This window comes from Symphalangus syndactylus, chromosome 9 (assembly GCF_028878055.3).
Source record: "Symphalangus syndactylus isolate Jambi chromosome 9, NHGRI_mSymSyn1-v2.1_pri, whole genome shotgun sequence".
NCBI classification, from domain to species: domain Eukaryota; kingdom Metazoa; phylum Chordata; class Mammalia; order Primates; family Hylobatidae; genus Symphalangus; species Symphalangus syndactylus.
Window position 1 is genome coordinate 73,768,638 of NC_072431.2, and position 24,959 is coordinate 73,793,596.

The 24,959-nt window shown below is 36.7% G+C and overlaps 1 protein-coding gene across 9 annotated transcripts in view; it reads right to left on the bottom strand.

Annotated features, from left to right (window-relative positions):
• Nucleotides 1–24,959, bottom strand: part of ZNF736 (zinc finger protein 736) — a 47,777-nt gene that overhangs the window by 6,989 nt on the left and 15,829 nt on the right. For all 9 annotated transcript variants that reach the window (XM_055293046.2, XM_055293044.2, XM_063608914.1 and 6 more), the window contains 2 exons: nt 11,377–11,503; nt 10,779–10,874 (listed from right to left, as the gene is read on the bottom strand). In XM_055293046.2, the coding sequence (XP_055149021.1) occupies nt 10,779–10,874; nt 11,377–11,503 (223 nt within the window). The remainder of the gene's footprint in view (nt 1–10,778; nt 10,875–11,376; nt 11,504–24,959) is intronic.

Genomic DNA, 24,959 nt, shown 5'->3' on the forward strand with positions numbered 1-24,959 from the left:
AATGTAATAAAAGTATTTCATATTTACCCACCACAGCCATTCTTCATCCTATGATGACTCTAACTATAGACTCCAAACTCCTGTCTTCCCCCTCCAAAAATAAATAAAATAGTGGCACATGTGTCCATGCTTCTGGCTTATTGAGATCTTACCAAAGACTAATTTCTATATTCCATGACAGTGTTGAAAGGAAAGGTGGTATACATTGACAGTCTCGGAGAGCTGAGACCAAAGGTAAATGACTGTTAAAAGAGAAGAAAGACTTCAGTATCATAGACAGACAATGGGTATAGCAAGTGACTAAGGGATCTCAATAAGAAACATAGTGAATGGCCATGAGTGGTGGCTCACACTTGTAATCCCAGCACTTTGGGAGGATGAGGCAGGTGGACCACCTGAGGTCAGATGTTCAAGACCAGACAAGCCAACATGGTGAAACCTTGTCTCAACTAAAAATACAAAAACTAGCAGGGTGTGGTGGCAGATGCCTGTAATCCCAGCTACTTGAGAGGCTAAGGCAGAAGAAAGGAGAATCGCTTGAACTCAGGAGGTGGGGGTTGCAATGAGCCAAGCTCGTAACATTGCACTCCAGTCTGGGCAACAAGAGTAACACTCAAAAACAAAACATGAGGAATATTTTTTAACTAAAAAACACACAAGCTCAGAGAAAACATTCACAGAACAGGCTTGAGAGACTCCAAGAATCTCTAGCCTAAAAAATTGGTATCATATTTGCTCAGACAAAAGTCACTTAATACAGATTTTGACATGTGGCTTTTTATTATAAAAATTGCAACATTACAACATATACAAAACATCAAGATAATATGGCTCAAAGATAAAAATGAATATCCAGAAATCAATTAAAAAAAGAAGATGTAAAAATTACGTGAGACAATTTGAATTAAAGTCTCGATCTATTTTTTAAAAGAAAAAAATAAATTACCCTAGAAAATCAAAATTACATCTCAATGATGCTCAATTAGTAAAATGGAAGTTAAAAAAATGAAATAACAAAAATGAAACCAACAAAAAGATAAAAAGCACAGAAAGAAATAAAAATTGTGTAGTAGAACTACAAAAAAAGACTAATATGCACATCAACATTAGTAAAAAATATAAGAAAATCAAGAAGCTCAGCAAATTTCAACTAAGATTAACACAAAGAGATTTCTAATAAGACATAACATAAGCAATGTTTTAAAAGTCGCAGACAAGAAGAGAATCTGGGATTCAGGAAGAAGAAAGAGACGTGTTATTTATATGCATGCTTCTGCAAGATTACGAGTAAATTTAACAACATAAATCTTTCAGGCAAGAAGGGAGTAGGATGACATAGTTAAAGCACTGGAAAAAAAAAAAGTCTAGGCAAGAATACTATATCCAGCAAAGGTATCCTTCAAAATGAAAAAAAAATCTAACTATATCATGATATATATCAAGATCTATATCAAGATCTAACTATATCATGTCTTCAAGAGATTCACTTTAGATCCAATAAAAAAAAGACTGAAAATGGCAGGATGAAAAATAGATTTTATGCAAGTGTTAACCAAATGAGAGGAGAAGAAGCAACAATTAAGTTGAAAACTGTCATATTTCACATAATTTACTTTAAGTCAAAATTGACAAGAGACAAAGTAGGACATTCAATTATAGTAAGAGGGTTCATTCACTAAGAACCTATAAATACAAGACAGTTTTCCCAAACACATAAAATACACATTGACAGAATTGAAGCAAAAATAGACAGCAATATAATAATGGAAGGATACATTAACATCCTACTTTCACTAATAAATAAAGCAAGACAGAATATCAATGAGGGAACAAAAAACTTGAATGCACTATAAAATAATTACACCTAACAAATGTATACAGACAGCAGAATACACATTTTTTTCAATAGCTCATGAAACATTTTCCTAGATGGATGACCTGTGGCACCACAAAAGTCTTAACAATTTCTTTAATTGAAATTTTATGGACAATTATTTATGGTCCAAATGGAATGATCTGAACTAGTTAGAAATCAGTTAACAGAAGAAAAGCTGAAAAATTCAAAAAGCATAAAAATTAAACAACACACCTTCTTTTTTTAAGATGGAGTATTGCTCTGTCACCAGACTGGAGTGCAGTGGCACGATCTCGGCTCACTGCAACCTCCCCCTCCTGGGTTCATGTGATTCCCCTGCCTCAGCCTCCCCTCCCAAGTAGCTGGGACTACAGGCACGCACCACCAAGCCCAGCTAATTTTTTGTATTTTAGTAGAGACAAGGTTTCACCATGTTGGCCAGGATGGTCTCGATCTCCTTACCTTATGATGTGCCCAACTTGGCCTCCCAAAGTGCTGGGATGACAGGCATGAGCCACCGCACCCAACAAACACACTTTTGAGCATGCTCTTTTTCAAGGGTTGGAAGACATAATATTGTGAAGATGTCCATGCTGCTTAAAGTGACCCACACATTGAACACACCCACCCCTTTTTCAATTTTAAATTTTACTTTTCCTGGCCGGGCATGGTGGCTCACGCCTGTAATCCCAGCACTTTGGGAGGCCAAGGCAGACAGATCATGAGATCAGGAGATCGAGACCATCCTGGCTAACATAGTGAAACCCCGTCTCCACTAAAAAAAAAAAAAATTAGCCAGGTGCAGTGGTGAGCACCTGTAGTCCCAGCTACTCCAGAGGCTGAGGCAGAAGAATGGTGTGAACCCGGGAGGCAGAGCTTGCAGTGAGCCGAGATCATACCACTGCACTCCAGCCTGGGCGACAGAACGAGACTCCATCTCAAAAAAAATAAATATATAAAAAATAAAATAAATTTTACTTTTCCAAAAAGAAAAAAACCCCACAAAATTACGTAAGGTCTCAAGGGAACATGAAAAGCCTGACAATCTTTAAAAAGAAGAAAAATATTGGAAGCATTATGCTTAACAATTTCCAAACACAAAACAAACCTACAGCAATCAAAGCACTTTGGTACTGGTATAAAGGTAGAACACCAAAGTAATGAAACACAATGCAGCACAGATATAAACTCTTTAATATATGGTCAAGTGAGTTATTTGTACACCATATTGAAGCATTATCCACAAAAGCCAATAGGTAAAAGCAATTTAAACTTCCCTTACCAAATGAATTGATAAATATAATTTAAAATACAAAAAAGGGAATATTAATCAGCTTTTTAACAGCAGGAAATCTTCTAATATTTATTATAAAGACAAATTTTGAAGACCACATGCTAAATTAGTAAGCCAGCCACACACAAAAAAATACTGTATGAATCTACTTACATGGAATATCTAAAATAGTTACATCCTTAAAAACAGAAAATAGAATGATGTTTGTAAAGGGCCAGACAATGGGAAAAATGAGTAGTGGATTCATGTGTATAGCATATTTCTTTTACAAAAATAAAATGTTCTAAAGATATGTTGTTAAAAATGTCAATATACTTAACAAAGCTGAACTATATACCTGAAAATATTAAAGAGTATACATTTTTTATTTTTTAGACAGAGTTTTGGTCTTGAAGCCCAGGCTGGAGTGCAGTGGTGCCGTCTCGGCTCACTGCAACCTCTGCCTCCCAGGTTCAAGTGATTCTTTTGCCTCAGCATCTGCAGGAGCTGGGATTACAGGTGCACACCACCACACCTGGCTAATTTTATACTTTTACTAGAGACGGGGTTTTGCCATGTTGGCCAGGCTGGTCTTGAACTTCTGACCTCAGGTGATCTGCCCGCCTTCGCCTCCCAAAGTGAAGGGATTACAGGTGTGAGCCACCATGCTCGGCCCTTGTATTTCTTACAATTAAGAATAAAACAATCATTGCCTACTAACAACAACAACAAAAAGCAAATATACAAGTCATAAAATAGGGGTAATATTTACACAGGCAAACACAGAAATAATTATATTGGCAACATATGTATGATTGATTAATATCTGACTTTTGTCCAAATGTTTTAATGTGTACAGAGTTGAATTATTGTCATACAAAATTATGATACATAAATAAAAACTAAAAACACAATTAATTAATGTGACATAGCCTACTGTAAAACATAAGCCACTAAAATATAAAATGGTGGAACAAAATTTAACAAAAAAATTAACCAAAAAATATTGAATCAACATAGTGTACTACTAAACAATAATTATTCTAGATAGCCATGCATTTTAACTGTGACTGCACATATTTTGGTATTTTGTTTAATTTCAACTTTTCCTATAGGTTCAGAGGCCACATGTCTAGGTTTGTTACATGGGTATATTATGTATTGCTAAGGTTTGGAATAGCTGCTACTACTACTCAGGTAGGTAGCACAGTACCCCATAGGTAGCTTTTCAGGCCTTGTCTCTTTCCTCCCTTCCTCCTCTAGTGGTCCCCAGTGTCTATTGTTTTCATTTTTATATCCATGTATACCCAATATTTAGCTCTCACTTATAAGTAAGAACATGCAGTATTTGTCTTTCTGGGTTTTTTTTTCCATTAATTTACTTAAGTTAATGGCTTTCAGCTGCATCAGTGTTGCTACAAAGAACATAATTTTTTTTGGCTGTGTCGTATTTCAATGTGTATATAGGTACCACATATTCTTTATCCAGTCCACCACTGGTGGGCAACTAGATTGATTTCATGTCATTGCTGTTGAAGACAATAAAGTTTGAATCACTAGTATACAGTGAAAGCAGTAACATTTTATAGAAAATGCATTATAATCATTCATAAAAAGCTTTGATGAGAAAATATGAATAGGCACTTAAATAATACTAGACATACTTATTATGTCATTAATGTATAGCTGCTATTTTTGCAAAAAATGTAAAGGCAAGGCGACCTTTGGAAGCAAAGCATTACATACTAAATAATATAAACAACATAAATACAGTACAATATGGTATAAAATAAAATAATTAGAAATAAATTTATACAATCACATAGACAAAGTTTGAGAAAAGTTGATGAAAATGCTAGTAACTTTTTGTATGCAGTAAACTTAAACATATAAATCAAAGATTATATGGTGTGCCTATTATCTAGTTCACTTTTTATATAACATGTATTTGAGCACATTACTTCAGAACTTGTGAAATTACAGGCATAGTTGTTAAACACAAATCAGAAAGAAAAACATATATATAAGACACAGCCCTAGTAGTCTTCATAGTAAAGATAAAATTATAAAGTAATAGTTATTAAGAAATAGGTAACAATTTGGAATTTATTATGTGCTGGACAGTGTTCTAAGTAACCTATGGTATTAGTGTTTTTAGGAATTCTGTCAGGTGAGTAGATAAAATCAACTATTCCACAGTAGAGGCATTTGTCATATAGAATTTAAATTTCTAAGTTTAGTTCCTGCTAAGAAAAATATACTTTTGAAGTAAAATAGATGTTTAGATTTTCTTGTACTTAATCAGATGCTTTGTGCTCTGATAAAAGTTCTCACTTTCATTTTCTGTATGATCAACTGACTGGAAATTATAAAGCAGAAACATGTAACATCTGTCCCGGGCCTCTCTCAAATCTCTTAACCAAATCTCCCTACTCCTCTCACAGATGTCTAACATAACTATGCACAGATTTTTAAAAACCAGCTCCAAAAATTTGGACAAATTTTCCAGATCCCTCAAAGCAATAGAAGAGCAGTTAGATTATTTAGATCCTTACAGCATAAAAAGGAGTTGTCTCTCACTGTGAATGCACCAGCAGATTAAATGGATAGAAGCCTTAAAGAATTCAAAAGCTTAATAAGCATACATCAAAAAATTGTCCTCCATGACAGTAAGAGGCTTTTCAAGAATAGCCTCCCAATCCACATTTTAAACTCTTGTTTTCTCCTTCACTTTTGGACCTTTCATATGTGTTATCCGCTAAATCATTCATACCTATCTGAGTGTATGGCTATTCTTTCCACTCATTTCACATTCCAGTCCAGTAATACTTTCTATGCTGCAGAAGGTAACCAGGTCTAGCTTAAAGACTTCCAACACAACTGTTCTTTCCTTCAACAGCAATTGGTCTAAGTAAAACACAATCAACTCCCAGTACTATCCTCAGGAGAAATCTAAAACAATGGGTCTGTTTAAAGTTCTGATTAATAGAGTCTGTCTCCCTTAATATGAAAATGATGGAGTAATGAGAATTATAGTTTGTATCTGCTAGAAGGTGAATGTTGTTATAATACTAGAGGAACTGCCATGCCACAGTCATCTAAGGAAGCAAAAGATTATAGAATCTGACAAGAAAATGAGGAAAAATCTCTTTAACTTAGAAATTACACACAAAAGTCCAAAGACATAACTGAGAACATGTTTGTGAAGCACTAAAAAATCTATAGCCTGGCTCATTGCTACAGCCATTCTTTAAGCAAGTCTTTAAATATAGATTAGATGGCTGTTTTTAAGTTTTCAAATTTCATAAAAGGATCACATAACATAAAAAAAAGACAGAAAACATACCCCACTTGAAGAAATAAATTTCCAAAACTCAATCCTTAAGAAAAGATCTTTGCATTATCTGACAAAGATGTCAAAATAATGATACTAAGTATGCTCAATAACAAAAATAGAACAAAGATTTTAAAAAAAGAACCCAGTAGAAATTGTGGCAGAAAAATAATTGTTGAAAAATTTTGTAGAGTCACAACAGAATTAATGATCAGAAAACAAAAATCAGAAAACTAAAGACATATTATTTATAAACATTGAGTCATGAAAAAAATAAAACAAAAAAAGTTGAAAAACATCAACATGGAATATGTAACTTATTAGATATGATTAAGGAGACCAATGTATTCATGAAAGGAGTCTTTGAAGAAGAATGCAGGGGAAAAGTCATAGAGAGGTTATTTGAAGAAAAAAGGGACTCACTAAGAACTTCCTAAATTTCAAAGTGATGAAAAAAAATGCTACCAACCAGGGATACTTAATCTGGGAGAAATTTACTTTAAAAATAAGACAAAAATAAAGACTTTCTAATATGAACCAAAGGTAAGGGTATTCATTACCCCTAGAAGAGTCTTATAAGAACTACTACATGGAGTCCATTACGTTGACAGACATGGTGGTTCACACCTGTAATCCTAGCAACTTTGTAGGCTGAGGCAGAAGAAGAATCATTTTAGGCTGGGAGTTTGAGACCAGCCTGGGTGATATAGTGAGACTCCTTCTCAAAGAAGAGACCTTGATAATAATTTTGTTTTTCAGGGACAGGGTTTTAAAACCTGCTAGAACTAAAGATTGATTGGAGTCATTTTGAAAAGGCAGGTCCTCATATAGGTGGCAAACTTGAAAACCCTTGGTCTTTGGCTACAGGTCAAGAAATGGTTCAACTATTTTGACTTAAAATTCTGTAGTGACTCCATAACCATCTCTAGCTCCTTCCAGCCGTAGCCTAGGAGTGGTTCTGCATATCCAGAGACCCAGGGAAAGATGCCTATTTGTGGTTATAGCAGTAGGTCTGCAGACCTTGGCCTTTACTGTGCTCTCTGAAACAGTTCAGTGACTCAGTTTCAGCACTGAGAGTCACAGTCTGTGGCAAGATCTGCCAACCTAAGTATTCAAAGAGTTACTTGGGGAAATCTTGCCACATACTCAGTAAGAAACACACATCAGGCACACCATATACCAGCCGTACTGCAGAACACTGCCCTAGTGCTGGCCCTACAGATCAAAGTCCTAAAGGCAATTCAGTCTGCCAAGAAGTAAGACAGGATTAACAACTACCCAGGCTCCTGGTAACAAACCCACTAAAGGCAAACTCCACAACAGACCAAGAAGCAGTCATGCAACCCACGTATAACCCCTCTCCACTGCATACCCAAAAAGATTCTATCAGCTAATTGACCCAAGAGAAGATTTGTACCTGCTGAGAGCAGTCTATAAAATTGGAAAATTTAGATTCAATAAATGCCCTATTAAAATTTTAGTAAAATTTTTCAAAGTAATAGAAAATTCAATCTTAAAATTTATATGGAATTACAAGAAACGCTGAATATCCAAAGCAGTTTTGAGGATTAAAAACAAAGCTAGAGGCATTATACTTTCTGATTTTAAACTACATCTGAAGACTACTGTCATAAAAACAGGATGATGTGTGCATAAAAATGCACACCGACATCAGTGGAGCAGAATGGAGAGCCCAGAAACAAATCCATCCATGTAAGATCAACTCATCTTTGACACTGAGCCACTGAGAATGCATAATGCAGAAAGTACAGTCTCTTCCACACTTGGGACTGGGAAAAGGGAATACCCACAAGTAAAAGAATAAAATTAGACCACTTTTCTTATAATATTTAAAAATTAACTAAATATAAAATAAGGACTCTAATGCTAATGACATAAATTCTTAATAATCCTAAAAGAAAACATATGAAGAAACCTTGATATTGGTCTTGAAGTGAATTTTTGGATACGACAGCAAAAGTACAGCAATAAAAGCAAATATAAACAAATTAAACTTCATCAAACTAAAACACTTCTGTAGAACCAAGAAAAAATAGAATAAGAAAACCATATCTGGTAAGTGGTTAGTATCAAAAATATATAAGAAACTCATGCAAATAAAAGGCAACAACTATAATAGTAATAATAACAAAATTTAAAAATAAGCCAAGGACTAAATAAATGTTTACAAATGAAAACATACAGTTGGGCAACAGGTATATAGAAAGGTGCTCAATGTCACCAATCCAGCAGATGCAAATTAAATTCATTGTGAGATATTACTTTATACCTGTTAGGACTGCTAATATCAAGAAGAAGATGTATAACAAGCGTTGACAAGAATATATTAAAGAAAAGATGCTGTACAATTTTGGTGACGTGCAATTTTTTTAGAGACATTATGAAAGCTAGTGTGTAGGTTCCTTTGAAATTTTTTTAATAGTACTACTTACTATACAATTCAGCTATCTCATTTCTGCATATACAATAAATTTACTATCTCAAAGCAATACCTGCACCTCCATGTTCATTGAAACATTTTTCACAATTGTCAAGATATGAAAGCAATCTAAAGTGTTTGTGGAAACTGACTGTACAAAAAAAAAACATGGTATATATACAAAATAGAATATTATTCAGCCATAAAAAATAACAAAACTCTGCCATTTCTACAACATGGATGGACCTAGATGACGTTATGCCAAGTGAAACAGCACAGAAACAGAAAAATACTGTATGATCTCACTTCTATGGAGAATATAATAAGGTTGGACTCCTAGAAGAAGAGAGTATAGAGGTGAGTGCTAGGCCCTGGAGGTGGAGAAAGTAGAGTATGTTGTTCAAATGGTACAAATTTTCAGTTAAAAGGCAAACAAGTTATGGTAACCTAAGGTACAGCTTTATGACTACCGAAAGTAATACTGTTACGTATGCTGAAAATTTGCTGAGAGATCTTAATTGTTCTCACTACAAAAAAGGTAACTTGTAAGGTCATAAATGTGTTTGTTCATTAATTTGATTGTATTAATCATTTCTTTATGTATACACATATAAAATCAATACATTGTATACAATACATAGGTATTCAATTATTATTTGTGAAAAAATTCGTGTTACTGGGATTATATGTGTGTCATACACATGCATATATAGATGTGTTTATATATATACATATGAATGACACAATCACAGTAAGCTTTATACTAAATAAAATCACAAAATGATGTTATTTAAAATAAAGTTAAAATTGAGAGTTTAATATGGACTCAGCAGGCCGGGCGCAGTGGCTCATACCTGTAATCCCAGCACTTTGGGAGGCCAGGGCAGGCAGATCACCTGAGGTTGGGAGTTCGAGACCAGCCTGACCAATATGGAGAAACCCCGTCTCTACTAAAAATACAAAATTAGCCGGGTGTGGTGGCACATGCCTGTAATCCCAGCTACTAGGGAGGCTGAGGCAGAAGAATCGCTTGAACCTGGGAGGTGGAGGTTGCAGGGAGCCGAGATCGCACCATTGCACTCCAGCTTGGGCAACAAGAGAAAAACTCTGTCTCAAAAAACAAAACAAAACAAAACAAAAAATACTCGGCAATGTTTTAAGCTCCCCAATGACAGAGTATATTTAATAAACATATGAAGTAGATACACTGAACTATATTACATACAGTTGAGGAATTTGGCCATATTTCCCAACATTTGTTTATATGAAAAGAACAACATTTGAAGTAACACAATTTTAGAGTTTGTTTCATTTAGGGAGATGCTTAGTGTTTTGATATAATTACTGAGCATAAATTTCTGTAAAATCACATTTGAAGACTCCATAGAATAGAAAATTATAAAGCAGGAAGTATACATCTTTTTGTGGTGTTCCTGGGATTTCTGATCCAAATTGTAATATCACCAAAATTTATATATTTAGACATTATCCAAAAACAGAACTTAAAAAATGGTTTAATATAGTTTCTCAAAAATACAGATATTGCTGTTTCCCCAAAGCAATGGAAAAGCAGCCAAATCACACATTTTCTGTCAAGCCATGAAAGACTTTCATTATTGCTGTAAACTAAAAACAAAACAAAACAAAACACACACACACACACACACACATTACTGAAGGGGAAGTACAGTGCTTGGAAAATTCACAAGAATGGGACAAAAAATGTCCCTATGTTAAAGCAAGAGAAAGAAATGAAGGTTTCTCAGAAACCATTTCCACTGGAGCAGAGCTTCTGGAAGCATGTTTAAAGGTCTGGCTTCCTCCTTGACATTGGAAACTGCCATTTGTGTCATTTGCTTCATTCACTCCCACCTACCTGGGTGTTTGGCTACTGCCTCCTGTCTCTTCACTTTCCAGGGCTCTTTTCTTTGCTCCAGACAGGTCATCAAGTCTGGCTTAAAGATAGCAAGACCTGTTTTATTAGAAAAAAATAACATGACTCTTGCTAGGATAATCCGATTACCAATCTAGTACTGTGCTCAGTAGAGAAGAGAGAACATTATAGAAGACTCTAGAAAATTAATTTCAATATACTGTTTCCTAACAGAAACTTTAGAATATTTAGAAAGTATTTTAAATTTGTGGTTCTTAGCTCTATTACCCAGTAATACTGAATCAAAAATCAGCTGTGAAAATTGCATTTTTAGGTGTGGGTAACAATATTTTATGCTACTAAATTTCTGATATTACCACTAATTTAGACTTAAGTATACAGATGAGCTCAAAAAAGGGAAAGATTAACGTTAAGATGAAACATCTTGAAAATTATATTTTCTACCTCAACAGATACCCAATTTTTTCTTTTTGAAGCAGGATTCTGAAACTCATTTATGCAAAGCAGAACCTCCAAAAGAACCAGAAGAAAATAAAATATTTAATGTAGAATATGAGTTGTATATTGAAGTTATTCTCACCCAAGGAGACCAGGTTTCCATAGTTCTCTAACATCACATCCCTATACAAACGCTGCTGAGCAGAGTCCAGGCATTCCCACTCTTCTGGGGAGAATTCTATGGCCACATCCCTGAATGTCAACACTCCCTGGAAAACAAAACATATTTACCAAGTGACCATAGAAAGAATTCTTGATTTGACATCAGGTAAAATGACAGTAAAGAGAGCTGGTTCTGACTGATGTGAGTTACTGGAGTTATCCAATAGGATACTTTCTAGCACAGAAATATTCTCTAGTGTATTTTTAACTCTGAGAAAAGATGGCATAAGATCATGAAACCAGTGTATGTGCAATACTTTTCTTGATGATACAGTATAAAATAAAGGACATTAACACAGGCATGTACATTTCTTAATGCTGTATTTACATAATACAAGAAAAGTTGTCTATAGCTCCCATATGGAAACTTCATGGTGAGTTAAAAGCATACTTCTCAAATCTTATTGTGTACAGCAATGAACAGGAGATCTTGTTAAAACCTAGATTTTGACTCTGAAGATCTAGGGTAAAGCTGGAGTTTCCAAATTTGTAAGAAGTTTGCCAGTGGTATCGTTGCTTCTGGCCCAAGGAGAATATTTTGTCAAAAATTCAGTAAGCGGCACAGCCTAGGTTTTTTTGACCAATAAAGAAAGATGAGAGTCTTCATTTTCCATAGCAAACGATATGCAAAGAGAAGGTAGGAAGAAAGAAGAGCTGTCAGATTAAACATGGCTTAATCTTGTTTTTGCACATCACTTGATAAAACTCCCCAAGGTACCTATTAATAGAGAAAAATAATTAACTGCAGAGTGAAAAGTATCTGTCAGAGAGCATATTTACCAAGTAAATAAATTAAGATCAACTATATTAAAAGAAATTTGTATCAGGTGCTGATTAACAAAGAAGGATACAAGACTACTGTGCTATTATTAACATTAACACAAAAAAGGAACAACTTAATCTGAGTCTAGTCATGAGGAAACAATCAGTTTTAAGCAAAATGTAAGCTACAAATATCTCCCATGTTCTGTAAGCTCTAAGTTTTGGTTAAACTGTTTTTTTTTTTTTAAACTTTAAGTTCTGGGATACATGTGCAGAATGTGCAGGTTTGTTATGTAGGTATACATGTGTCATGGTGGATTGCTGCACATATCAACCCACCATCTAGGTTTTAAGCCCCACATGCATTAGGTATTTGTCCTAATGCTCTCCCTCCCATTGCTCCCATCTGCTGACAGGCCCTGGTGTGTGAGGTTTCCCTCCCTGTGTCCATGTGTTCTCACTGTTCAAATCCTACTTATGAGTGAGAACATGCGGTGTTTGGTTTTCTGTTCCTGTGTTAGTTTGTTTGCTGAGAATGATGGTTCCAGCTTCATCCACGTCCCGGCAAAGGACATGAACTCATTCCTTTTTATGGCTGCATAGTATTCCATGGTGTATATGTGCCATATTTTCTTTATCCAGTCTATCATTGATGGGCATTTGGGTTGGTTGCAAGTCTTTGCTATTGTAAATAGTGCTGTAGTAAACATACGTGTGCATGTGTCTTTATAGTAGAATGATTTATAATCCTTTGTGCATATACCCAGTAATGAGATAGCTGGGTCAAATGGTATTTCTGGTTCTAGATCCTTGAGGAATCACCACACTGTCTTCCACAATGGTTGAACTAATTTACACTCCCACCAACAGTGTAAAAGCATTCCTATTTCTCCACATCCTCGCCAGTATCTGTTTCCTGACTTTTTAATGCTCGCCATTCTAACTGGTGTGAGATAGTATCTCATTGTGGTTTTGATTTGCATTCCTCTAATGACCAGTGATGATGAACTTTTATGTTTGTTGGCTGCATAAATGTCTTCTTCTGAGAAGTGTCTGTTCACATCCCTTGGCCACTTTTTGATGGGGTTGCTTTTTTCTTGTAAATTTGTTTAAGTTCCTTGTAGATTCTGGGTATTTGCCCTTTGTCAGATGGATAGATTGCAAAAATTTTTTCCCATTCTGTAGGCTGCCTGTTCACTCTGATGACAGTTTCTTTTGCTACGCAGAAGCTCTTTGGTTTAATTAGATCCCATTTGTCAATTTTGGCTTTTGTTGCCATTGCTTTTGGTGTTTTAGTCATGAAGTCTTTGCCCACGCCTATGTCCTAAACGGTACTACCTAGGTTTTCTTCTAGGGTTTTCATGGTTTTAGGTTTTACATTTAAGTCTTTAATCCATCTTGAGTTAATTTTTGTATAAGGTGTAAGGAAGGGGGGTCCAGTTTCTGTTTTCTGCATATGGCTAGCCGGTTTTCCAAGTACCATTTATTAAATAGGGAATCCATTCCCCATTGCTTATTTTTGTCAGGTTTGTCAAAGATAAGATGGTTGTATATGTGTGATGTTATTTCTGAGGCCTCTGTTCTGTTACATTGGTCTATATATCTGTTTTGGTACCAGTACCATGCTGTTTTGGTTACTGTAGCCTTGTAGTATAGTTTGAAGTCAGGTAGTGTGATGCCTCCAGCTTTGTTCTTTTTGCTTACAACTGTGTTGACTATATGGGCTCTTTTTTGGTTCCATATGAAATTTAAAGTATTTTTTCTAATTCTGTGAAGAAAATCAATAGTAGCGTGATGGGAACAGCATCGAATCTATAAATTACTTTGGGTAGTATTGCCATTTTCATGATATGGATTCTTCCTATCCATGAGCATGGATTTTTTTTTTTCCATTTGTTTGTGTCCTCTTTTATTTCCTTGCTTTAGCATCCTAGAGAGAAGTCTCTTCTATTTTTTATTCAGAACTTTCTGAGTTATCCTGGGCAATAAAGACCATTCTCATTAAATGTGCATTTTTCTAAGCAGTTTTGTATAGATTTAATGGAAGCTAAACAGTACATGGTCTCCTTCTTCACTGATAACCAAAGACCTGATCCCATCTCAAACAGGAATCTTGGGCCTCCACACCCTTCCATGTTGGACAGCCACAAAAGAAACATTTGTAATGTTGCAGGTATAAATTCATGGTGACAATTTTTTCATGGCTTATTAAAAGCTGGGATGTAGGGAATAAGGAGAAGGCTCTGGTATATAAGGAAAATGTATTTCTCAGAGCCCCTTGACTATCATGAGAATAAAAAGTGAAAAAGGAGTTAAACTGATAAGGCAAAACATCACAAGTAGCGTGTTGCATGAAGTCAGGGACCCTGAATGGAGGGAACAACTGGAGCTGCGGCAGAGGAACATGAATTGTGAAAATTTCATGGACATTTATCAGTTCCCAAATAATACTTTTGTAATTTCTTATGCCTGTCTTTAATCTCTTAATCTGTTATCTTCGTAAGCTGAGGATGTACGTCACCTCAGGACCACTGTGATAATTGTGTTAACTGTACAAATTGATTGTAAAACATGTGTGTTTAAACAATATGAAATCCTTGCACCTTGAAGAAGAACAGAACAACAGCAATTTTTAGGGAACAAGGGAAGACAACCATAAGGTCTGAGTGCCTGCGGGGTCAGGCAAAAAAAGCCATATTTTTCTTCTTGCAGAGAGCCTATAAACGGGCATGCAAGTAGGAGAGATATCGCTAAATTCTTTTCCTAGCAAGGAATATTAATATTAATACCCTGGGAAAGGAATGCACTCCTGGGGGGAGGTCTATAAATGGCAGCTCTGGGAGTGTCTGTCTTGTGTGGTTGAGATAAGGACTGAGATACACCCTGGTTTCCTGCAGTACCCTCAGGCTTATTAGGGTGGGGAAAAACTCTGCCCCGGTAAATTTGTGGTCAGACCGGTTCTCTGCTCTTGAAACCTGTTTTCTGTTGTTTAAGATGTTTATCAAGACAATATGTGCACAGCTGAACCCAGACCCTTATCGGTTCTGTTTTGCCTTTTGTCCTGTTGCGTCAGAAGCATGTGATCTTTGTCCTGCTTTTTGCCCTTCGAAGCATGTGATCTTTGTACCTACTCCCTATTTTACACTCCCTCCCTTTTTGAAACCCTTAATAAAAACTTGCTAGTCTGAGACTCAGGTGGGTATCACAGTCCTACCGATATGTGATGTCACCCCTGGTGGCCCAGCTGTAAAATTCCTCTTTTTGTACTCTTTCTCTTTATTTCTCAGCCGGCCGACACTTACGGAAAATAGAAAGAACCTATGTTGAAATACTGGGGGCAGGTTCCCCCGATAGTAGAGAAGTAAACATTTGCAAGTTCTACACACATGATATTTCAGAAGAAAAAGTGGACAGTCTCTGACCTGAGACACATTCACCTCAGAATAAGCCATTTCTTTCTTTTTCTCCTTCTCTGTGATCCCTTTCCAGTGTGATTATCTGCACAAATTACACCTGTTTCTTGAGAATATGCCTTTGAAGTATGAGCAAAACTCCTTCCCCTGAAACCACCACACCCACAGGCAGAAGGACCTAGAATTGCAGATAAAGTCTGCCTTTGTCCTTTATCACAGGAGAGGTTCAGAACCAGGAAAGTCCTACATAAAAACCAAAATGTGAGTTTCCCCTTTCCAACACTCAGTTGCCTTTCTCTGCCACAGATGCCAGAAATTTCTACTGCAGTAATGGGAATATGGGCCACACTGACCTGCCCCTACCAAATCCAAGCAGAGCAGTCTCTATGATCTTCATTTGGAACTAAAGCTAAACTCACCTCTCGTGAATGTATCTGAAAGCACTCGTGATTGATCCTGGGCTCACCTTAGCCTTACTAGCCTCACATGTGGCACTTAATTCAAACAACATGGCTGCAGGGGAAGTGGAGCAAGATGACTAAATAGCACCCTCCAGCAATCATCCCCCAGATAAAACACCAAATAGAATGACCATCCAAATAAGAAGCATCTTCATAAGAGCAAAAAACTCTGGGGAGTGCTCACAGGACCTAGTTTTAGCATCAAATCAAAGAGGCATTGAAGAGGGTAAAAAAGAAAGCCATTAATTGCCAACAGCAGCCCTCCTCCATTCCCTGGCAGTGCAGCTCGGCAGAGAGAGAAAATCTGCACTCTCCCTTACAGAAGGGAGAGTGCGGTGATTGTGAGACTGTGCAGTAAAACTCAGTGCTGCCTGTCATAGCAGAAAGCAGCATGGGGCAGAATTCAGCCAGAGCCTACAGACGGAGCACTCGGACTAGCCCTAGTCAGAGAGGAATTGTCCATTTCAGTAATCAAAACCTGAGTTTCAGGTAGCCCCACCACCATGGGCTAAAGCACTCTGGGGTTCTAAATAAACTTGAAAGGCAGTCTAAGCCACTGGGACTGCAACTCCTGGGCAAATCCTGGTGCTTTGCTAGGCTCAGAGCCAGAAAACTTGAAGTGCATGTGACCTTGTGAGATGCCAACTGGGATGGCCAAGAAAGTGCCTGCATTACCCTTACCCTAGGCACAGGCAGTGCAGTTCACAGCTCAAGGAGAAAATCTTTCTTTCTACTTGAGGAAAGAGAGAAGAGTTAAAAAAAACTTTGTCCTGCAACTGGGACATCATCTCAGCCACAGTAGAATATGGCACCAGAAAAAGCCCTGAGGCCCCTATTCTAGGACTTAGTTCCTGAGTGACAGTTCTAGACATACCCTGGGCCAGAAGAGAACACACTGCCTTGAAGGGAAGGTATCAGTTTTGGCAGGATTCATCACCTGCTGAGTAAAGAGCCCTTGGGCCTTGAATAAACATCAGCAGTAGCCAGTAAGCAGTAACTTGCTGCAGCCCTTCGGCTGGTGAGACCCAGTGCAGTGCAATCCAAGCTGCCGCAGCCATGTGGAGAGACTCCTGCTTGAGGAAAAGAGAGGGAAGAAGAAGAGACTTTGTCTTGAAGCTTGATTACCAGCTCAGCCATAGTGGGGTAGCCGTAAGAAGATAGCTCCTGAGGTCTCTGATTTCAGGCCTTGGCTCCTGGATGACATTTCTGGAACGACCCTAGGTCAGAAAAAAACCCACTTCCCGGCCGGGCGCGGTGGCTCACGCCTGTAATCCCAGCACTTTGGGAGTCCGAGGCGGGCGGATCACAAGGTCAGGAGATGGAGACCAACCTGGCTAACATGGTGAAACCCCGTCTCCACTAAAAAATACAAAAAAATTAGCCGACGCGGTGGTGGACGCCTGTAGTCCCAGCTACTTGGGAGGCTGAGGCAGGAGAATGGCGGGTACCCGGGAGGCAGAGCTTGCAGTGAGCCAAGATTGCTCCACTGCACTCCAACCCGGGCTACAGAGCGAGACTCCGTCTCAAAAACAAAACAAAACAAAAAAACCCCACTTCCCTGAAGCAAAAGAAGCAGGCTTGGCAGAGTTCACCACAAGCTGACCGAAGACCCCTTAGGTCTTGAGTGGATATCAGCAGTAGCCTAGCAGTACTTGTTGTGGACTCTGGGTGGTGGTGGCCATGGGGAGTGGCTTCTTATGCTTGATAAAGGAGAAAAAAGAGTAGGAAGGATGTTGTCTCATGGCCTCGGTGCCAGCTAAGCCACAGCAGAATAGGGCACCAAATAAATTCCTAAGGTTTCTGACTCCATGTTCTTGCTACCAAAGGCATTTTGCTACCCCCAGCCCAGAGCTCACTGTCCTGAAGGAAAGGACATGAGCCTGGCTGGATTCACCACCTACCGAAGAGAACTTGGGTCTTGAGTGAACATCTGCAGTAGCTAGGTAGTGGTCACTGTGGGCCTTATGTGAGAGCCAGTCCTGTGCTAGCTTGGGGTCTGACTTAGTGTAGTCCTAGTGATGGTGGCCACAGGAGTGCTTGTGTTACACCCACCTCAGCTCCAGGCAGCTTAGCATGGAGAGAGAGAGAAATTCCATTCATTTGGCAGAATGTAAAAAAATAGAAAGAGTCTGCCTGGTAACCCAGAGAATCTCCTGGATCTTACCTATGACCACCAAAGTGGTACCTCTACAAGTCTGCAAGCATCACAGTGTTATTTAGGTTGGGGTGCCCCCTAATGCAGATATGACTGCAATGATCAAAGACTTAGATTACAACACTCAATTCCCTTTGAATACTTGGAAAGCCTTTCTAAGAAGGACAGGTATTAAAAAGCCCAGAATGCAAAAACTAAAATAAGTACCTAACTCATTAATGCCCAGACTTCAATGAACATCCACAAAAATTAAGACTATTCAGGAAAACACAACCTCATTAAATGAGCTAAATAAGGCACTAGTGTGCAAATCCTGAGACAGAGATATGTAACCTTTCAGACAGGAAATTCAAAAAAGCTCAGCAAAATTCAAAATAACAAAAAAAAAAAAAGAAGAAATTCAGAATCTGATCCAATAAACTTGATAAATTGATTAAAATCATTTTGAAGAATCTAGCAAAAATTCTGGTGCCGAAAATTCAAAAGACATTGAAGAATGCATTAGTCTCTCAACAGCAGAACTGATCAAACAGAAGAATTAGTGAGTTTGAACACAGGTTATTTGAAAAGATACAGTGAGATGAGACCAAAAAAAAAAAAAAAAAAAAGACTCAAGAGGGCAACTCTAAGAAATATGGCCTCAAAGAGGAGGTAGAGAAAAAGTTCTGGGTAGAAAGTTTATTCAAAGGGATAACTAGAACTTCCCATACCTAAAAAAAAAGTATTAATATTCAAGTACAAGAAGGTTATAGAATACCAAGCACAATTCACTTAAATATGACTGCCTGAAGTTTTTTTTTTTTTTTTTTTTAGACAGAGTCTTGCTCTGTCACCCAGGCTGGAGTGCAGTTGCACAATCTCGGCTCACTGCAAGCTCCACCTCCCAGGTTCACGCCATTCTCCTGCCTCAGCCTCCCAAGTAGCTGGGACTACAGGCACCCACCACCACGCTTGGCTTATTTTTTGTATTTTTTAAGTAGAGACAGGGTTTCACCGTGTTAGCCAGGATGGTCTCAATATCCTGACTTCGTGATCCACGCGCCTCAGACTCCCAAAGTGCTGGGATTACAGGCGTGAGCCATCGTGCCCGGCCGACTACCTGAAGATCTTTAATAAAACTCTCAAAGGTCAAAGATAAAGGATTCTAAAAGCAGCAAGAGAAAAGAAACAAATAACATTCAAACAAGCACCAATATGTTTGACAGTGGACTCTTCAGTGGAAATCTTACAGGCCAGGAGATGGAAATCTTACAGGCCAGAACTTTTATCCTAGAATAATACATCCAGCAAAAATATTCTTCTACCATAAAAAAAAAAAAAACTGACAAACAAGCTGAGAGATTTTATTAACACCCCCAGACCTGGCCCACAAAAAATGCTAAAGGCAGTTCTTCAATCTAAATGAATAGGACATTAATGAGCAATAAGAAAACATGTGGTACAAAACTCACTGGCAATATGAAGGACACAGACAAAGACAAAATTTCTAGTACTATAAATGTGGTGTGTAAACTATTCATATTTTGAGAAGACTAAAAGATTAGTCTATAACTACTTGTAATTATGAAAAGTAATAACTCTTTCTCTACCTCCTTAAGGCCATAACTCACATTTCTAGTTTTGAGGCAGTTATAGTTATTAAAAATACTAACCACAACAAGTTTAAGACATAGACAGTATAAGATATAAATACAAACAATAAAATGTTAAAAAGTTGGGAGATAAACTGTAGTTATTAGTTTTCTCTTTGCTTTCTTGTTTGTTCATTTTTACAATATATGTTAAGTTGCCATCAGTTTAAAATAATCGGTTATGTTACCTGCAAGCCTCATGGTAACCTCAAATAAAAAACCTGTAATAGACACACATAGATAAAATCAAAAAATTAAAACGTACCACTAGAAAAAATCGTCTTTACTAAAAGAAAGACAGGATGAATGGGAGAGCAAAAAGGAGAGAAAAGACCACAAAACAGCAAGAAAGCAGGTAACAGAATGGCAGGTGTAAGTCTTTGTTTATTAATAACAACACTGAATATAAATTAACTCCCCAATCAAAAGACACAAATTGACCAAATGAGTTAAAACAAACAAACAAATAAAAAAAACCAAGACCCGACAATTTGTTTCTTACAAGACACACACTTCACATAAGACACAGAAAGACTGAAAATAAAGGGATAGAAAAAGATATTTCACGCAAATGGAAACCAAAAAAGAGGAGGAATAGCTATGTTAAACAAAACAGACTTTAAGACAAAAACTATAAAAACAGACAACAAAAGTTATTATAATAAAGTGGCCAATTCAGCAAGAGAATACAACAACTGCAAATTTATATGCACCTAACATTGGAGAACTCAGACATATGAAGCAAATATTAGAGCTAAAGAGAGATCAACCCTAATACGACAGAGACTTTCAACAGTAGACAGATCATCCAGATAGCAAAATCAACAAATAAACATTGAACTTAATCTGCACTATGAACCAAATAGACCTAATAGAAATTTACAAAGCATTTCATCAAAAAGCTACAGAATACAAATGCTACACTTTAGCTCCTGGATTATTCTCAAGGATGGACCATAAGCTAGGTCACAAAATAACTCTTAAAATAATCTCCCCCCAAATAAGATTATATCAAGTATTTTCTCTGATGATAACAGAATAAAACTAGTTATCACTAACAGAAAAAACTTTGGAAACTATACAAAACACAGAGAAATTAAAATATGCTCCTGAATGACTAGTAGGCCAATAAGGAATTTAAGAAAAAAATTTAAAATGTTCTTGAAACAAATGAAAATGAAAACATAACAAAACTATGAATACAATGAAAGAAGTACTAAGAAGGTTTATAGCAGTAAGTGCCTACATCAAAAAAAGTTAAAAAAAATCTCCAAATAAACTATTGATGTATCATACAGAACTAGAAAAGAGCAAACCAAACCCAAAATTAGAAGGAAAAAATAAAAACTATAGCAGAAATAAATGAATATAAAAACAAAAATTCAAAAGAAACATAATGAAAAGTTAGTTTTTTGAAAAGATAAAATTTACAAAACATTAGCCCATTGGCTAAAGATTTGGGATTCAGGGTCCCATGGTGTTTGAATTACTTTCAGGTCTGAAGGTGCCAAGTGCATTGAAAGATGGGGCTGGAATGGCTGATTGCTGTGCTGTGAAGCTATTTTTCTACAAATCTGGCTGAAGTGCTCTGGAAGGGACTGTGTATTAAAAATAGGCAGATAAATATTCTGCCTGCAGATTTTGGGGCAAGCCAAAGAGAGAAAAGCCTCTCTGAACTAAAGCCTTGTGTGTACCTCCTGTGTTTATATCCTGTCTGGTAATTCTGTACAGTGTTCGGAAAACATAATTAAAAACAAAATTATCTCCAACTTCAGAGACACTCTAAAATGGTAGAAGAGAAAGAAAATTGTTTTTTTACATAATTAAACCACAATGTGATATCCATCATAGGCAATCTGCTGAGGTTACAAAAGCAGAAATAAAAATCACCATATTTAGTCTTTAAGTAGAAGACTTAACGGCATAATTTGTCATATATAGTTCATCCTAAATTAATCGGGTAATTGAGAAGCCTATATGTGTATTGGGTATATTCAATGAAAATTTAAATTGGCTATATTCAAAAGCAAAATAAGCTTTCCTTGGCTTCATAATATTTTATGAAGTTACCTACTGTAGGACAGAAAGGTAATCCATTTACATTTCAATGCAATGGTTTCCAGGTCCTAGAGAAAGACATTTCTAAGTTAAAAAGGCTGACAATGTCCTATTTAACTATTTAAATGATGTACATATATTTAATAGAGATACAAAATAAATTTACATATAAAATTTTTCTAAAATTATTTTTTAAAAGGAGAGCAAAATGTCTTTTTTATCTTCAAGTTTGGCAATTTAAGTCTGGTATGTCTAATTTTTATTTGCCCTTACAACAGCCAAGTCTCAGACCATGACCTTGAACTCATGGACATCTGATTTCCAGTAGGCATTTGAATCAGGCACCCGAGGAGTGGCATTGGGTATAATTTGTTCATATGAAAGAGGGTTTAGTCAGGAAGTAAAGGCAGAAGAAAGATGCTATGAAGGACTGTTAATCTGAAATAATCTGAATAATCAATAAAGCCTCAAAATCCAATTTTAGAGTTTATTCAAGTGAAAAGCTAGAAATAGTCATCCAGGAGACAAAAACGCTAGTGAAATAAGTTGAGTGCTTCATAGGTGAAAGTTAAGTTCTTATTTCTACAGGCAAAAAACAAATTTAACAAGACTACAACAGTTTCTATACAAGGCCAGCTTAAGATTTACAAAAAATTAATTGGTTACAGTATTTTTCCAACTTTTTTTTTTTACAACTGGTTTTTCTTTCCTTTTCAACCTAAGCGTGTATTTAACATTTCATCTTAAGACAATGCAATAGCCATAGGTAAGAGGGAGGTTAATCTATAACGAAAGTCAATAGTGAAGGGGAAAGAGGTCTTCCATAGGGCACTTTGGCCATTTACAACACCTGACAAAAGAATGCAGATGTAGAAGTAGGTGTAATCCATAAACAGAAAAACAAAGTTACAGCTGCCTTGTTACTGCTGCCTGTCATATTACCCAGATTTTGTACTTACATTCCTTTAAGGCCCAGAATAATTTAGAGTATCAAACAGCTTAAATTTTGAATTATTTAGTTTCATAGGACCTATGGGCAGGGGAAAGTCCAGAGTTAGTGGAAAGACTAATTTGTGCTACAGATAGTGGCTCAGAAAGGGTTAGGCTCTGGCTTATTTCTGTGTCTATGCAGGTAAATGAGACTATGATCAGGTGACTCAGAAGCCCAGTTGACTGGATGGAGCAGGTTGTTGCCACAGATTTAGCGTCTGAGGACAGGGATAAGTCTAAAGTCCTCTAGGCACTTGTATCTGGCTGAAAACTCTGGGAGCAAAGAAAATGTGGATGCAATTTGTAAGCATGGAGATTTGTCCCAAGAGGGTTGTGAGCACATTATTATATAGTGTGCATGTGTCCAGGGGGGCAAAATCACATACTGGTAGCTAAATGGGAGAAGGAGTCTGCCCTCATAACTCACTTCCTATGTGTCCTCAGTTCCTGTTGACCTTGGGAGAAACGTGGTATCACAGAACAATTTACAGTGACAGTCTGTGTGCAATAGAGCAGAACCTCCCTTTTCTGAGACACCTGGAGTCTCCCTTCAGCCCAGGGCCTGCCTGACACATGCTGAGTGATTCACAGGCACGGACATGTCCTTGGCTCCTCTTATGTTATTTGTTGTAGATGATTGACTCAAGTGTCAAAAACATGAGCAAAACAACTCCATTTCCTTTTGAGTAACCCAGGGCATATTGTCAGAAATTATTATAGCATGAGCATGAAGGTATTTTTATCCCAGCTTTGTTGGAAAATGAACAAATTAAAACAAATTAGCAACAATGGATATGTGGTAGGAACAGATGGAAGCCTTTGACAATTATGCCATGAATCCATATTTTATAATATCTAAGTAATAAAGCAGAATATAACTGCATTAAGAGATAAGATTATGTTTTCAAATAGTTTGTATGTGTTTACTATGAATTTTTGTGCCGCAAATATCCCCTGCTTTTAGGTATTTATTTTTTTACTTTTTTAAAAAAATCAACTTTTAAGTTCCGGGGTACATATGCAGGATGTGCAGGTTTGTTACACAGGTAAATGTGTGTCATGGTACTTTGCTGCACAGATCAACCCATCATCCAGGTATTAAGCTCAGCACCCATTAGCTGTTCTTCCTGATGCTTTCTCTCCCCGTGACAGGCCCCAGGGTGTGTTGTTCCCCCAATGTGTCCATGTATCTCATCATTCAGTTTCCACTTATTAGTATGAGAGCAAGCAGCATTTGGTTTTCTGTTCCTGTGTTAAGTTTGCTGAGAATAGCGGCTTCCAGCTCCATCAACGTCCCTGTCAAGGACATGATCTTTTTCCTTCTTATGCCTGCAGAGTATTCCATGGTATATATCTACCACATTTTCTTTATCCAGTCTACTGTTGAAAGCAATGTAGGTTAATTCCATGTCTTTGCTATTGTGAATAGTATTCTTTTTGTTTGTTTTACTTTTAAAAACAATATACTGCTTAAGGTTAATTGAAAAAATACATTTTTTGAAATATACTTTGAGAGTACGGAACCTATTGAAATATAATCACAAGTGTTTCGTGCTCAACAAGCAACTTTAGCTTAATATTTGTTATGAATATTTTTTGACTGTGTTTCAAAATTTCTTATCTGGTATTTTAAAAAAATGTTTATTATTTCAAATGAGTGCCCATAATATGGTAAAGATACAAGAGATTTCAAATAAAAAAGAACTCACAGAATTTATGTTTCGAGGAAAATGTCACAGCTGTAATTGGTTAGAATTTACATAAAGGCAGATGTCTTTATACAAACACATAAGACAGAAAAGCAGAGCAAAACTGTGGTTTGCACCAGGCAAGATAAGGAAAAAAAGAAGGAGCTAAAGAAGGGAATCCTGATAAACAGTGTAGTTAAAGACTGTTAAGTTTAGGTGGCCCTAGAAAGGCCTTACTAAGAATTAGGAGGTTTTAGTAATTAAGTAATAGAGAGTGACTAAGTAGTTTTGTAAAGAGTAAACAGAAAGACATACATTTTTTATAGAATTAAAATGTTGATGGTC